This window comes from Budorcas taxicolor, chromosome 8 (genome assembly GCF_023091745.1).
Source record: "Budorcas taxicolor isolate Tak-1 chromosome 8, Takin1.1, whole genome shotgun sequence".
Taxonomy (NCBI): domain Eukaryota; kingdom Metazoa; phylum Chordata; class Mammalia; order Artiodactyla; family Bovidae; genus Budorcas; species Budorcas taxicolor.
The window spans coordinates 73,089,153-73,105,989 of NC_068917.1; the positions used below are offsets into that span (position 1 = coordinate 73,089,153).

The 16,837-nt window shown below is 47.8% G+C and overlaps 1 protein-coding gene across 2 annotated transcripts in view; it reads right to left on the reverse strand.

Moving 5' to 3' along the window:
* Positions 1–406: 406 nt before the first annotated feature.
* Positions 407–16,837, reverse strand: part of LOC128052227 (tumor necrosis factor receptor superfamily member 10C-like) — a 33,328-nt gene continuing 16,897 nt past the window's right edge. Inside the window, exons 2-9 of one of the 2 annotated variants that reach the window (XM_052644718.1) lie at positions 7,529–7,628; positions 6,781–6,894; positions 5,666–5,777; positions 4,625–4,842; positions 4,067–4,180; positions 3,531–3,602; positions 2,321–2,387; positions 407–919 (exon numbers count right to left, since the gene is read on the reverse strand). In XM_052644718.1, the coding sequence (XP_052500678.1) occupies positions 2,371–2,387; positions 3,531–3,602; positions 4,067–4,180; positions 4,625–4,842; positions 5,666–5,777; positions 6,781–6,894; positions 7,529–7,628 (747 nt within the window). In that variant the 3' untranslated portion in view covers positions 407–919; positions 2,321–2,370. Of the gene's footprint in view, positions 920–2,320; positions 2,388–2,428; positions 2,516–3,530; positions 3,603–4,066; positions 4,181–4,624; positions 4,843–5,665; positions 5,778–6,780; positions 6,895–7,528; positions 7,629–16,837 lie in introns of those variants that run through there. The other variant, XM_052644717.1, reaches the window with a different exon arrangement.

Consider the following 16,837-nt stretch of genomic DNA (forward strand, 5'->3'; position numbering starts at 1 on the left):
TTTGTTTCTTTTTGCCTCATGGCTTGTGGGATCTTACTTCCTGATCAGGGATTGAATTTAGGGCTGTCAGCGCAGAGTCCTAACCACTGAACAGCCAGGGAATGCCCTCCTTTTGTATTTCTAATTGCTTTGGTTTGCCAGTGCTCAACCAGGTAGCCCCACATAAGCCTAGAAATTATATTTGCAAAATGTTTTTCTACACATATAAATACATGCACAAACATAAAAGTACAAAGACATACAAGATGTCTGCACGTTAATGATGTATATTACAAGTCACGGGCCCTCCCTGGTGGCTCAGTCAGTAAAGAGTCTGCCTGCAGCACAGGAGACCCAGGCTCCATCCCTGGGTAGGGAAGATCCCCTGGAGAAGGAAACGGCAACCCACTCCAGTATTCTTGCCTGGAGAAACCCCATGGACAGAAGAGCCTGGTGGGCTACAGTCCATAGCGTTGCAAAGAGTTAGACATGACTCAGTGACTAACACTTTCATTATAAGTTACGTCATTAAATACATACATATTAACATGAATGACAAATTTCAAACAAATACAAATAAAAACTAGAAGTCTATAAGGAGTGTGTCCTGAACTGAAAGACTGAGGTCCTCAGTCAGGGCACAGCAGAGCCTGTCTCACTTTCTTCATAAACATGTTAATACTTTCCTGTTTTCAGCGAGCGCTCTTGAATTGTCTGTTTTGTCAATTTTTGTCCCAGCATTTCCAAGGCATCCATCAGGGTGTTGACTGAGGTCCTCTGTCCCTTCTTGGTGACTGGCTGTATTTCACACAAGCCATCCAGAGAGACCCAGGCCTATTCTCTGCCCACAACGATCTCATTTCATGTGAGGCCCAAGGAGCGAATCACAGAAGTCACAAGGAAAAGATAGCTGCAAAGTCACTGAAGAGTAGCTTCAGGCCTAAGTTGGGGGAAAGTCACAGAGACAGAGTTGGAACAGGCTTTCACAAAGGCAGAGGACCCTCAGTTGAGGCCTTGACTTCAGGATGGGAACCTGAGGAGCTCCCCCTGCTGGTAAGCCTGCTGCTCTGCGCCCCTGACCTGCTTCCCAGCAGCAGAGGAACAAGCCACACGGGCATTGGGCATTGGACTTCGCCAGCACCCAGAGCAGTTGGGGGCAGTCCAGGTCAGCAGAGTCCTGCCCTAAGCAGGGGTTGAGGGCCCATCTGGAAGAGGAGACTGCTGTCACAGAGGGAGAAGGCATCTGTGATATGAGACAGAGAGTGGGACAGTGAGGGGCAACAGACTTCAGAGGAGGGCACCTGCCTTTCTCAGGAGGGTGAGGCTCCCTGACTGCCACCTCTGCACTGGGGACAAAGCAAAGGCCTGGAGGCAGGAAGGTCTCCGGCCTCACACCCCGCTCGGCCTCACTGCCTGACACTGTGGTAGAGCTGGATGGGGACAGACTCTGAGCAAGAATTTAATCATAGAATGGAGCAAACACCACCCGCCTCATGGACTGTGCTGCGGATTCAATGCTGTGTGTGTGAAATGCTGTGCACACCACCATCCATAGTACACAAGGAGGGCACCCAACACAAGTTTATATTCTCTAACAGTTACACTGAAAACATGAAAAATAACAATACTAGTTTTCATAAAATATGGTACTAACTCAAAGTATTTTTAAGAATTTCATTTCAATATGTAATATAGATAGCTATGGGAAGTTGCTTTATAACAGAGAGCTCAATCCGGTGCTCTGTGATAACCTAAGGAAGGTGGGATGGGGGCGTTGGAAGGAGGCTCAAGAGGGAGGGGATATATGTGTACCTAAGGCAATGGGACCCCACTCCAGTACTCTTGCCTGAACACTCCCATGGACGGAGGAGCCTGGTAGGCTGCAGTCCATGGGGTCATAAAGAGTCGGACACAACTGAGCGACTTCACTTTCACTTTTCACTTTCATGCACTGGAGAAGAAAATGGCAGCCCACTCCAGTGTTCTTGCCTGGAGAATCCCAGGGACGGCAGAGCCTGGTGGGCTGCTGTCTATGGGGTCACACAGAGTCGGACACAACTGAAGCAACTTAGCAGCAGCAGGAAAATGGCTGGTTCATTTGTTGTACAGCAGAAACAAGCACAGCATTGTGAAGCAATTATCCTCCAATTAAAAGTTAAAATTTGTTTTCACTGCAATGTGTAGTTTTAGTTGCTCAGGGGCAGGGAGGGAATTAGAGTCCTGATGGTTCAGGGACAAGCCATGCCCTCTCTGAGTTGCCCTAACACTATGGAGACAGAAATTAGGACACTGTCCCTCCTCCCTCCACTCCTGATCCACTGCCCAGGAAAAAAACACTTACTCTGAGTGGCGTCTCTTGGAACCAGCAGCCATCTTCTCCTCTGAGGTGCTTCAGGTGCTGCTGGTTCCTGTAAAACACGACGGAGAGCAGCCTTGGTCTTAACCGGGGGTCACAGATTACAGAGCTGAGCCTAGTAAACATCGTTCTGAAATTCTGGCAGATGCAGCCATAAGCAAAACAAAACCCATGCAGGATCTTTGAAGAGAGCGGACAAGAGAGTCATTATTTTATATATGATTGTATTCTTATAAACTCTAATGGTTCAACAATAATACTTAAATGTGAATGTGTGGAAGGATGAATGTTAAAAATGATGACAATAAATTCTATAATGAATTATGAGTTGGATAAACTCATAAGGTTATAAAACATTGTAATACAAAGATACAGCCTCAACAAGAAATGAGCAATTTACCAAAGAAAAACACACATGGAGTTGAGGTATTATAAAACTCTTAACTTAAAATGCTAACTTTTTTCATAAGAAAAATATAGAATAGCTAAAAGATCTCAGTTCCTCCTAGATTAATTTATAAATTAAGGTAATACTCAAAACCTCAAAACTACTGAAACCCAAACTGTAAACGTCTTTGTATGTGTGTGTGTGTGTGTGTGTATATGTATACATATATAATATATATATGTTTAGTCACTCAGTCATGTCTGACTCTTTGCGACCCCCTGGACTGTATAGCCTGCTGGGCGCCTTTGTCCATGAGGATTCTCTAGGCAAGAATACTGGAGTGGGTTGCCATGCCCTCCTCATATACATATATATATACATACACAGACACAGATACATAGTGAAAATACTTCTATATGTTGACAAAAATTTTACTTAAAGTAGATTCAACTTAATAATACTTTTGAAATAAATGTGAAATTCCTACTATGATGAGGAACGGCTTAAAAGTATGTAACAGGCACACAGAAAAATATTATGTAGCTCTGACTCCATCACTGGGTCAGTCATGGGAGGAGGGATCACCCTTCGGTTGCCCTGTACTAGACGAGGAATGTGGTGACAAGACAGATGATAAACAGCATCAGAGCTGCCAGTGGACCAGAGCAGGGGGTGGGCTCCCTTCCCCTCCATGCACTGGTCTCCCTCCATCACCACCTCCCCAGAGGAGAGGAGACCTGACCCATTGCCGCTCCCTGTCTCTACCACAGTCCCAAGCAACCAGAAGGGCCAGAGCCCCACACTCACCGACAGCCAGCCTGCTTGCTGCATCCTGGGACTGGGCGTTATCCTCTGTCAGCTTCTCTTCCTGCCAAGGGACTAGAATGGAAAGTGAATCTCCATTGGTCAGCCTGTTGTTGTGCGCATGGTCCAGAGCCCCAGACCCTCTTAGGGGACAGAAGCGCCAGAAAAGGGCCTCAAGAAAGCAAGGCAATGACCCAGGAGTCACAAACCCACAAACCCCTACAGCTTCTGGGGGGACAGTGGGTTCTGTCTTCCCACCTACTGCTGTGCTGTGCCCCCGAGGTGGGCACAGACTCAGCACATCTGGGCTCTGCTGATGGCAACCAGACTCTGGTGTGATGCTAAGGGGAACTGAGCACCCCTGCCTGACACCCCCCACGCCCCAGGGCTGCGGAGTGAGGGTGTCTCAAACAGTAAGGACAGAGCTAGCGCTGCCAAACAGCCTTAGGCCAGCTCTCAACAGGCCAGTCTCCCTCCTACATTCAGCCTAGAGCCCCCAGGCCAGTTGAGAGAGTCAGAGATAACAGCATAGGACAAACCGGGGACCACGTCCACCCTGGGCTTTGTTGTGGGGCAAAAGCAGTTACTGAGGGTCTGATGCTGCCAGATGCTGTAGAAACCGATCACCTTGTGCCAGCACTCATCAAAGAGACCTAGAAGAGAAGAGACAACTGCTGAGTGGTGGGGAGGGCCTTCTTGCCGCACCTCCCATCCTAGGGACAGGGTGCAGGGTGGGGGCTCAGACACTGAACAAAGAGCCCCGGGCCTGTGACTGCAAGCGAGACATTCTGAATCTGGAGAACCCACAGGGAGGAGAAGAGAAGGGAGAAAATGAAGTAAAATGAAACCCATGTAAAATCTCTGTGCAGTGCTACTGAACCACCCTCTTCTCCTGCCTCCTCCCACCAGACTCGGGCCAGGGGGAAGAGGGGACCATCAGCTGAGCTGGGGGCCCGATATGATCACGGTTTTGTAGGACCAGGTGAGGTGGGAGGGGTTTCCTTGGGAACAAGATCAGAGACAAGCCAGGAGGAACAGGAGGATTGGGGAGATGGAGGAGGGAGCCAGCACCTCCTCCTTCCCTTCTAGAAACTCACCTTTCAAGAAGCACCATACTACACATCCGAATAGGACAACGGTGATTCCAGATCCAATTTTAATCCACAGCCTTACAGTCTTTAAGGAGGGAGAGGGAGTTCCTAGCTCTCCAGGAACTGGGGCCTCTCCATGGGCCAGGGTACCTGATTCTTGGTCCACACACTTGATGTCGCTCCAGGGGGTACAGTCCATGACCATGACCTTCCCATCAGGGCACCTGGGTACAGACACAGGGGGACCCATCAGGGACAGCTGGCTGGATGAGGAGAAAGAGGGGGTAGCCTCCCATCCTGGGTCCCCTGACAAGACAGTGGAGGGGGGGGCAGGCTCTTGCTATCTGCAGGGGAGGGTCCCCTCACTCCCCCTCACCGGGCGGGAGAAGGATCCAGGATTGTGTACTGCGGCACCCAGGCTCCTACTGAGTGTGCAGAGCTGTCCTTCAGGAGGTCAGCTTCCTCTGCAAGGCCCGCCTGGCCACCCTGGGCTGCACAGGAAGCTCTGTGAGGTGGGTAGGGGGCCTCATCCAGGTCAAGGGTCAGAAGGGTGTGGGCACAAGTTTGACTCATCCTCCAGTCAAACTTGAACAGGAGGCCCTCTCATCCACCTGTTGACTCTTCCTACCAATCTCAGCCAACACTGGAGCATCAGAGGATAGTGAATTACTATTGGCCCCTGAGTCCCCAAATAGGAAACATTCAGGTGCTACTGGGGAACAAGGGGCTGGGTGTGAGGCCTGTCGAGTTGGCTCCGGTTTTATAGGAACCTTGAAGGAGCACACACGTGGCCTCATCATGACTTCTGTCTGCTGTAAGCCCTTCCGTCTTTCTAGGTCCCTCCCGAGGAGACGTGGGAAGGGGCCACTGGGAAAGCAGTGAAGGACAAACGGTGGTGGTAGGGAGTGCTGCTGCAGACTCGAGACCCCACAGGCACAAGGGAGCTCTGAGAGGTGGGAGGGGCTTCACGGAAGCAGGAGAGAGAAATGGGTACAAGGAAACTGGGGTCTCCTGTAGGTTGGAAGCCCACAGGCTCCTGTGTCTCACCTGGTGCTGCATTTTTGACAGAATTCAGGCGCATCTTCTCCACGGAAAGTGCCAGGTTTGCACTGACACTCAGTGTCCTTGGTGGGGGTGCAGCGATTTTTTTCTTCTTCTCCTAGAGACCAAAGATAAGTTTTGAGGGTGTGTTTCCCTCATATGTCTCTCAACCCTTCTTCATCACTCAGATATCCATCCACTCAGTTCAAGAAGTAATTCGGAGGGCTTCCTGGCTGCTCCAGGGGTTAAGAATCTGCCTGACAAAGCAGGGCATACAGGGTGCATCCCTGGTCTGGAAAGGTCCCACACGTTGCGGGGCAGCTAAGCCTGTGCGCCACAGCTACTCATCCTGTGCGCTAGGGCCTGTGCACCACGATGAGAAGCAGCAAGAGTAGCGCCCCTCACCACAATGAGAGAAAGCCCTTGTTCTGCAACAAAGACCCAGAACAGCCAAAAATAAATGCATTAATCTTTTTTAAAGTAATTTTGGGGTCATTTTCTGTGGCAACACACACAGACCATCCATAGAACAGCCACTGTTCACATGTCAGCAACAGAGGCATACAAAAGGGACTGTGCATCATTACGGATTGCACCAGGGTTGGGAAGAAAAACGTTTTAGATCACAAAGGAGGAGCAAGAAGTGGGGTGGGGTGAGGTGTAATCTGAGGTGCTGTGGATGGAGAGGAACCCTTGGGTGATGTCCCAATGGGTGATGCCCTGCTGGAGTGGCAGAGGGACCTCAGGTCATGAAGGCTGAGAGAGGCTGAGACCCCAGAGCAGAGGGCATGGCGCCCACAGGAGCCTGGCCCAGGATCAGACACATCACACAGCTCAAACCCAGCCCTGCCCCACTCCCCCAGGCCTTCTGCACTCTTACCATCCAGCCCCCTCCATCAAAAGACACATTATTCCCCTTTCCAGCTGATGTTCTGAAAGACTTCCCTACCAGTTGGCATGTGTTATGCAAATAACTTCTGTTTTCATTTATTTTACAGACCTAAGACAGGATGAAGACCTAGCTGGGCTGGAAATCAGGTTTCTGACCCCTCGTCCCATTTAAATCCCATCTCATCACCCAGCACCCTAACTGCAGGCACAGGGGACCACAGGTTCTGTACCTGATTTGCAAGTCGTGCAAGGTAAGCAAGAAGGGAGGGTGTTTGAATGATTGGTGTAGTCTGTCCCATCAGTGCACGAAGCACAACCTCCACTGGCTTCTTCCATGTAGAATCCTGGGAAGGAAGGGAAAAGCTGGTGAGTAAATACCCGCAGGATTCCCTGAGGCTGGCAGTGTGGCTGGGGAGGCCTCTTTTGCCATCTGTGGAATCCACAAGGGGAACTCTCCTCAACCAGGCTTTCATCTCTTGATTCTTCATCTACCACATACCCTAGACAGACCCTAGACCAGTACTGCCAACAGAAATATATTACAAGCCACACATCCAAGTCACATTCATAGCTGGCACAGGAAACAGTAAAAAGAAAGGTCAGGGGCTTCCCTGGTGGCTCAGAGGGAAAGAATCTGCCTGCCTATGCAGAATACATGGGTTCGATCCCTGTCTGGGAAGATCCCACATGCTGCGGAGCAGCTGAGCCCAGGTGTCACAACTCCTGAGCCTGTGCTCTGCAGCTTGGGAGCCACAACTACTGAGCACACCTGCTGCGACTCCTGAAGCCCATGCGCCCGAGAGCCTCTGTTCTGCAACAAGAGATGCCTCCCCAGTGAGACGCTCACCTACCACAACTGGAGAGGAGGCCCCACTCTCCACAACTAGAGAGAGCCCATGCAGCAGCAAAGCCCCAGCACAGCCAAAAATAAACGCACAGACAGGAAGACAAGGGCTGGAGACCAGTCTTAGAATCTACCTGGTAGACATAAGTTCTGTTGGAGGCTCCCTTCCAGTGGGGCTGATGACTGCTGGTCAATTTCATCCTTCCTTACAGACACGGCTGAAGCAGGTTTGACCTATGGGGACAAAGCAGGGACAGGCATGAGTGGCTTCCACACTCTCACCCCTTCTAGGATCCACCCCACATTTCCTTGACCACTACCTGCAAAATGAAACAGGACTGGGATCTTTCTTCCCAGCTCTAAACTCTCATTCTTTTCATGTTTGTCCTTTGGCCTTTTGTGCTAGCAAGTAACTTTCACTTCAGTTTTTGCCCCTGTATTCTTTCCTCTTAAAATATGTTTATTCCAGAAAGTATGTGCTCCGATGCGTCCAACTCTTTGCGACCCCATGGATTGTAGCCCATCAGGCTCCTCTGTCCATGGGATTCTCCCAGGAAGAAATTTGGAGTGAGTTGCCATTTCCTCCTCCAGGGGATCTTCCTGACCCAGGGATCAAACTTCAGTCTCTTGCATCTCCTATGTTGGCAGGCTGGTTCTTTACCACTAGCACCACCTGGGAAGCCCAGAAAGCATATGCAAGGGAAATTTTTTTTATAAGAATACAGAAACCACAGAGATCCCCTTGATTAGAGAAGACATCCAGTATTTTGTGTCTTGACTGCTTCTATTTGACCACATGTGTGAATACTCTCAGGCTCTCTCACATGTGCATGCACACACACACACACACACACATTTTCACAAATGAGGGTTCTGCCATGCATACAATTTTTCATAATCAGGATATAGAATCATATATTGAGTAATGAACTTGTGGCTTCAATCCAACAAGCTGTCCCCAAAAGGAAGCTGTCAGTGTTCCACAGAATACCAGAATCACATGGAGAAAGAAGAAACAGCAATGCAGGGTTTTCAGCCAAGTCTCTGTGCTAAAAATGACACAATGGGGCCAGTCAGAAATCACTGGAGTCTGAGGATTTGACCAGGATTATGATGATAGTGTTCTGATGTTCAGGACTGTATCGTCATTTGGGGGGAGACTGTCCTCATTTGTGGGAAATATACATTCAAGTGTCCAGTCATGGGATCTGTCATGTCAGCAGCTATGTTTCAGATGATACAGGAAACAAAGGGTTCTGTATAGTTTTGTAACTTTAATCTGGGAGTGATTTAAAGTAGAAAGTGACGTTAAGAGGAAAAAAAATAAAAACAAAGGTAAAATGGAAACAGCTTATGTTGAGCACAGTTCAACTGCCTGGATCTAAACAAAATGCAACCTGTTAAATATTTGGGGACAGCTAAGCTCACACGTGTCCCCTAATCATCCCTTCCGCAGTCTGGACCTCCTCCGAGTTACCCCAAATTGGTGGACTCTCCTTCCCCTGCCCTCACAACTCTATGCCTTCCTTTCTTCCCTGGTTCTCCTCTCACAGACTCTCTCCCTCGATGTTTTATTATGAACAGTTTCAAACATCCAACGAAGTTCTAAGATTCATTCACTAAACTCTTATATGCTCATCACCTAAGTTCTGTAACTTAGGTGTATCACATACTTCTTTCTCTATCCACCCCTCTCTGTCCATTCTCCTAAGTGTCTTATTTTTATGATGAAATTCGTATCTGCAACTCTTAATACATTGGCATTATGTCAGTAACTCGAGCTCAATATTTCTTTACAGTTTATTTCAATGTTAAGATTTCCAAAGAAGGACGTGCACAATCTTAAGGGGACCATTCAAAGAGCTTTTTGTTGTTTTGTTTTTCTTTTTAATGCATACAGTTGGGAAATCCAAACCCTCTATCTAGATCATGGAAATTAGCTTGCTCCAAAACATTCCCTCATGCCCCTTCCTCAGTTATCCTAATCTCTGATGTGACTCCAAGAGGGAGTAGCCTTCATCATATGGAGGAAGGGCCCTTCTACCCTGATAAAATGAGGCTTTTTTCAGACAGTAAAGAATCTGCCTGCAACAGAGGAAACCCAGGTTCAATCCCTGTGTCAGGAAGGTCCCCTGGAGAAGGAAATGGCAATCCACTCCAGTATTCTTGCCTAGAGAATTCCATGGACAGAGGAGCCTGGCAGGCTAAAGTTCATCGGGTCGCAAACTGTTGGGACACGATTGAGCAACTTTCGCCTTCTCATTACAGAGTGTTAAGTGTCAGTTCAAATTATTTTTCTGCATCTGTTAAGCTGTTTAGTTTTTCTATATAGTTTTTCTTCATTACACTGGTTTGTGTGTCTGTTTTAACTTTTTAATTAGAGGATAGTTACTTTATTGTGATGTTTTCTGCCATAGATTTTAAAGATCTATTTATTTGTTTTGGCTGTGCTAGGTCTTTGTTGCTGCATGCAGGCTTTCTCTAGTTGTGGCAAGTGGAGGATACTCTTGATTTTCATGGGTAGGCTTCTCGTTGCAGTGGTTTCTCTTGTTGTGGAGCATAGACTCCAGGTGCACAGGCTTCAGGAGTTGCAGCCTGGGGGCTCAGTAGTTGTAGCACATGGGCTCAGTTGCTCCCAGGCCTGTGGGATCCTCCCAGACCAGGGAATGAATGGGTATCTCTCACAGTGCAAAAGCTTCTTAACCACTGGACCACCAGGGAAGCCTCCACACTGTTAATACAGTGAAAAACACTGATTTTCAGATGTTAATCCAACACTTATTCCTGAGATTAATCCCATTTGGTCATGGTATGTTTTCTTCTTTAAATCTTCCTGAATTTAGTTTACTATTTGCTTTGTAAAGGAATTTTGCCTGTTTTTAGGAAGGGTATTTAACCGTATTTTTTCTTCTTTTCAAATGTTTCCGTTAGGCTTAGGTATTAGGGCTATGTTGGCCTTAGAAGAACTAGTGAAGAACTCCTGTTGTCTGAAAGAATTTGTGTAAAGATTTTTGTTAGGTCTTTTATTGTCTGTATTTTTGTGGCCTCCCCTGTGACCTAACCTGGGGTCTCCTGGTTATCCATTCCCAGTCTCAGCAATCTCACGGATCCTTGAAACAATCTACTGGAATGGAAGAATCAAAACCATGGCACTATGGTGCCCCATTTTTACTTCTTAGACTGGCAACGTGTTAAAGTTCAGTGTGCAAGGGTGCAGGGAAATAGGGCACCCTTGTGGACTCCTGGTGTGAGTTTAAATGGTCCAGTCTTCTTTGGGAGAACAGTTTGTCATTATCTAGACAAAAGTGTAAAATCATCTAACCCACTGACCCAGCAATTCCACTTCTAAGGAGTTACCCAACAGACAATGCACATGGCTACACTGGATACTTGACAGGCACCCAGACCCATTCATCAAGTAGTGTTCATCTTGAGTCCTACCTATTACAAACCGATAGTTTAAAAACTAATTCTATACTTCTTGTGAATACAAAATGCTGTTTCTTTCCAGATTTTTGGTACTAATTTGTTCAATGAAAGATGCATATTTTCATGATTCCTGTAACTTTGTTAGACCTTTAACTTTTTTTTCTTTGAACCTATAAGCAACTTTGAAAAGAGCCTCAAACAATGCAAGAAAGCAGTGCCAAGTGTGCACATTTTTCCCCATTGTGAGTTTCTTAAAAATGCACACTCAGGGACGGGGAAGCCTGCTGGGCTGCAGGCTATGGAGTCCCACAGAGTTGGACACGAGTGAAGCGACTTAGCAGCAGCAGCAGCAGTGGTGAACCACACCCAGAGCCTCCAACTCCCCTCTGAAAGAAAGTGGTGAGAATCTGACCCAAGCTCAGTTGATTGATGGTTTCTATTCATAAAGCGCAAGGAGCTGGAAGCAATTTTGAAGTTGTTCCTCTTTCAGAGAGAAAGAAACGTAAGGGTGCTTAAGGCAGTGGTGGGGGGAAGACGGGGCCTACACTTAATGATTTACAAAGGACACGGGTTAGAAGATAAATGCAGTGCAAAATAGAAAAAGAGAGAAAAGAGTGAGGAGGGTCGGCAGAGGGAAAAGAGAAGGTAAAGGAAAGAAATGACGATCTGATTCGCTGGGCCTGAGGCCAATCCAGAGGTCAGGCGCTCCAAGGAGCAGCCAGCTCTTCTGGGCAGCGAGTAGATGCTAGGGATCCGCACTCCTCTAGCGCCACCCCCACCAACACGCCGCGTATTGGACTTGCCCGGGCGGGTCCTGCCGGCATTTGCTCAGCCAGGTGCCCCCGGGCCTTTTCCGGGCCACCAACAGCGCCTTTTGGAGCCAGTACTCGCGGCGGGAACTTACCAACAGCAAGACACCCAGGACGGCGAAGATGAGAGCCCAGGGGCCCCGAAGTCGAGGCCTGGGGCCCTGGGTGTACCCTGCCCGGGAGCTCGAGGCGGCCGCTGTCCTCTGTCCCCGCTGCCCGGTGCGGTCGGGGAGCGGTCGCTGTCCAGGTTGCCGCGGGGTGACAGCCTCCAGAGCCATCAGAAATGAAAGTGTGTTTCGTGGGGCGCGAGATCACCCCTGCGAGGTGCGCAGAGCGGAGCTCTGCTGTTCAATCTGCCTGCCTCTACTTTTATACCACCCCGCCCTGGGATTGGGCCACCCACAGTAGCGAATGAGCCACTGCTTGCTGATGTAATTATTACCACTTCCAGCCAATCACGCGTGGCTCAGGGGAGGAGCCAGGACTCTACGGAAGGGGAATTTCCCCCAGCGAATACCCTACCATTTTTCATTCAGCGCCAGCCAGGTCTGTGCCTTTGAGAGGCGGGGACAGGGCACCTCCCACGTGCTCTGTTGTCATCTGGCCAGTGAGACTCAGAATCTGCGTTCCAGGCAGGTCCTAACTCTGCCCTTTGCAGGTCAAATGCCCCACGGGTTGAAAAAATGAATGAACCACCTGTCTTCTAACTACCGCCTTCTGCCCACTCCCAGCTTCTGCTCCTCCCCGCCCCCCTTTATTGACCAGGGCCCCAAGGAGGCCAGAGAACATAGACAGCCAAGAAGGAGATCCAAGAGGTGCCCTGAGCTGTACTGTAGGGGAGTGATGGGTCAACTAAGAAATCTTCAACTGTTAGAAAAATAAGTAGGTTGCCAGACTCACCTGCACTTTCTGAGATTTAAGTACTTAAGAAATGAGACAGACCTGGTGAACCTTTTTGCCCTCGGCCCATATCATATAAATAGTGTTAATAATCACTTTATTATGGAATTACAAATAAGTGTTTATTTAAAGGCAAAGAATTGTTGTTTAGTTGCTAAGTCATGGCCAACTCTTCTGCAAGCCCATAGACTGTGGCCCGCTAGGCTCCTCTGTCCATGGGATTTCCCGTCCAAGAATACTGGAGTGGGTTGCCATTCCCTTCTCCAGGGGATTCCCAACCCAAGGATGGCACTCAAGTCTCCTGCATTGGCAGGTGGATTCGTTACCACTGAGTCACCAGGGAAGCCCCCAAAGGCAAAGGATACACACCATATTTTCCTGTTGTGAACTCTACTTTTCAAAGATCTTAAGTATCATTAGCACAGTTTATAAGTTTACTCTTGTCACTTTTATTTTATAAACCTGAAGTTCTACCCAACAGAACATTTTGGAGCCTGGTGAATAACTCCCCAATATAAGTGGCATCCAGGAGAAAGAAGGTGGCCTTGCTGTGACTATGTAGTTGAAACACTTGATTTGCAGATGAATACATCCACCAAGTCCTATTTTATGTTCACAATTCTGAATGTCACTGATTTCACAAACTGGGGTCACCATTCACATTGAGGCAATGCAGTACTTCCTATCATCAGGCTCAGAGAAGGGTCCAAGTCACCCTGGACTGCCCCATCTCCCTAGTTTGCCAGGACCAACAAGTTACCAAATCAGGATTTCCCTGGTGCTTCAGTGGTTAATAATCTGCCTTCCAACGCAGGGTTCTCAGGTTTGATCCCTGACAGGGGGAACTAAGATCCCACATGCCTCAAGCTACTGAGCTGGCACACCCCAACTACTGAGTCCCGCCCTCCACAACTAGAGTGCATACACTATAAGGAAAGAAACCCACAGGATGGAAGGAAGATTCCTCCTGCCGGAACAAAGACCCAAGGCAGACAAATAAACAAATACTGGCATTTAAATAAAATCTATTTTTAGAAAGGTAGCATTCACTCCTCAGGGTTCTCAGTATCTTCCTCTACTCTTCCTCTCACCTCCCAGAGGGCCTCTGGTATGTGCGGGCTCTTCCCACGGACTCCATATTGCTTTCCCGAGCCCGAGTCTGTCCCCCATACTTCACTGGTGCTGGGCTCTCTATCCTACGAGGGTGTGAGTACTTCGGACAGCAAGGCAAGTACAAATAGTTTTTTTTTATATATAAAAAAAAGTTTCCATCAAAGTCTGTAACAGCACCTTTCAGATTTACTCATGCAACATAAAAGAGAAAGGAACCCTTATTATGAAAACCTCTTCCACTGAAAGGAATAATCTACTCACAGGTGAGCCTGGTTCAAAAGGGAGTTAAATCCCTCTCTGCCTTTGCTTTCTATCCCTCATCACTTTGCTCCACAGGCCTGCTTCCTGTCAGAATGTTGCAGACTGGAAACAAGGGTTTCTGTCCGGGGCTGCCCAGCAGAGGTGTTCTGGAAGTTGCCCTGCTCAGCAGCCTGGTGGGGGCCCAGGGTGGGGAAGAGCTTTCGTATGTGTTGTCTGTCACAGCAGTGTCCCCCAGCCAGACCCTGTATTGGATTTTTTTTTCTTTTTTTAAATTGTGGACCAGAATACCCACATGTCCACTGAGAGCTCTGAGTTCTGATCATCCAGAGTCAATAAATCCCTATGTGACCTGAAGAAAGTCTGGTGTTTTGTTTGTTAGGAAAAAATTTTTAATTAATTAATTTATTTCTGGCTGTGCTGGGTCTTCACTGCTGCACACTGGCTTTTCTCCAGGTGCGGAGAGCAGGGGCTACTCTCTGGTCCCGGTGGGCGGGCTTCTCGTTGCCGTGGCTTCTCTGGTCGTGGAGTACAGGCTCTAGAGCGCAGGCTTCAGAGGTTGTGGTGCAGGAGCTTAGCTGCCCCGAAGCATATGGAATCTTCTCGGAGCAGGGATCAAATCCCTGTTCCTGCTTTGCCAAGCCGATTCTTAACCCCTGGACCACCAGGGAAGTCTGAGAAAGTTTTTTGTTTGTTTCATTTTATTTTTTGGCTGCCTTATGGCATCTGGGAACTTAGTTCCCTGACCAGGAAGCAAATTTGTGTCCCTGCAGTGGAAGCACAGAGTCCTAACCACTGGACCACCGGGGAATCCCCGTGTTTTGTTTGGTTTTGAATTTAAAAATTTTTTTAAAAAATGCATACTTTGTCTCTTGGCCCCTGAGGCCTGAGGCAGGTCTTTTGGTAACAGTTCAACTAGGTGAGGGGGAAGTCTAAGCTGGTCCTGGGGAGGGAAGCTGCCAGAGAGAACCCAAGATAGATTGGATGGAACTGACTCGGGCTGGTGGAGGTCCTGTGTACCCCCAGCCTCATCACCATCACTGAGAACCAAGAGAAAGCAAGAGACATTTTAGCCAGCCCCCCAAAACCCTCCCCAGTCCCTGTGCTAAAGCCTGCAGTCATGCACGCTCTTGAGTTTGTTAACTCTCAATTTACATCCAGTCCTTTTTTCTTTTCTTTTTGCCTTTTGATCCTCTTCACCCATTTCTCCCACCCCACCTCGCTGCCTCCTACTTCTGGCAGCTGTCAACTTGTTCCCTGTATCTCTGAGCTTGATTTTTTTTCTTTAAGATTTCACATATAATAGAGATTATGTTGTATTCACTTTTTCTGTCCTATTTATTTCACTTAGCATAATGCCCTCAAGGTCCATGCATGTTGTCACAGATGTGTCTTCCTCAATGTCTCATTTTCAATATACATATCTTTCACCTCCTTGGTTAAATCTATTCCTAGAAATTTTATTCTTTCTGATGCAACTGTAAATGACATTATTTCCTTAATTTCTCTTTCTGCTGGTTTATTATTAATATAAAGAAATACAATAGGTTTTTTCATACTGATTTTGTATCCTGTAGCTTGATTGAATTCATTTATTCTAAGAGTTTTTGATGGCGTCTTGAGGGTTTTCTACATATAATATCCTGTATCTGAGAATAGTAACAGTTTCACTTCTTTGTTTCCTATTTGGATGCCTCTGATCTCTTTTCCTTGCCTAATTCCTCTGGCTAGGACTTGTAGTACTATGTGGATAAAAGTTGTGAGAGTGGCATCCTCATCTTTTTCCTGATCTTAGAGGAAAAGTTTTCAGATTTCCTGTGAATTATGCCACGCAGAGAACTTCCAGATAAGGAAGACACCTCTAGATCAGCAAAGGGTACTTCTTTTTGCCCTTTAGTTACAATCAAAAAACATTAAACAAGATTCAAATACCACTAGGCTTCTCTCAGACCTCTCTTGTGAAGGAGTTATGCTTTCAAAAGCCCAGTCACATGTGGGATCCTCCCCTTTTGAGGAAGGACACAAGAAGACACCAGAATGAATCCGCTTTGGAGGGTGCAATCATTGTAACCGCCATTACTCTTTCTCCTGGGGCAGCTGAGAATGGTACGGGTGACGTCATGTGCCACCCCATCACCTTTTGGGGGCATCTTTTCATGGGCAGATTTCTCCCTGTCCTTAGCTGCAGTCAAGAGCCAAACAGGACAGTGCTGGAGAGAGATTTCTCATAGGAACCTTTATATGTTATCTGATTGTTGCCATAATGGTATGTTTATTTTCTATAATAGTGTTAGTTGCAGTCTTGCTGAACTCTTTGCGACCCTATGGACTATAGCCTGCAAGGCTCCTCTGTCTATGGGATTTCCCAGTCAAGAATACTGGAGGAGGCTGCCTTTCCCTCCTCCAGGAGATCTTCCTGACACAGGCATTGAACCCAGGTCTCCTGCATTGCAGGCAGATTCTTTACCATCCAAGCCACCAGGGAAGCCAGGAAATGCAGGTCCCTGCTTTCTGCTACAGACCAGGGCATACAGGATGGGGGTGAGCTTTGTCTGGACCACTTCCCTTCCACGGGATCTTCCCTCCCTACAGTGATGACATTCCCCCTCTGAGGATCTCATGCTCCCTCTGAAGGTGTGAATACTCTGCCAGGGTCTGCCCTCATTCACCTGCAGAATTCTGAAGAGCTCTGTACAGACCTGCCCCTGTCCTGGCCCCAAAAGAAAACCCTCTGACTTCTCAACTCCAGTCCTGGGCCTGACTTTTCTCTATCATGAGGCAGAGCAAGTACATTGTGAGCAACTCTGACATCATAACTCCCCCAATCTCCAGACCGAAATGAATGAACTGTTGCTAAGAACCAAAACAGGGACTTCCCTGGTGGTCCAGTGGCTGGGACTCTGTGCTCCCAATGCAGGAGATCTGGGTTTGATC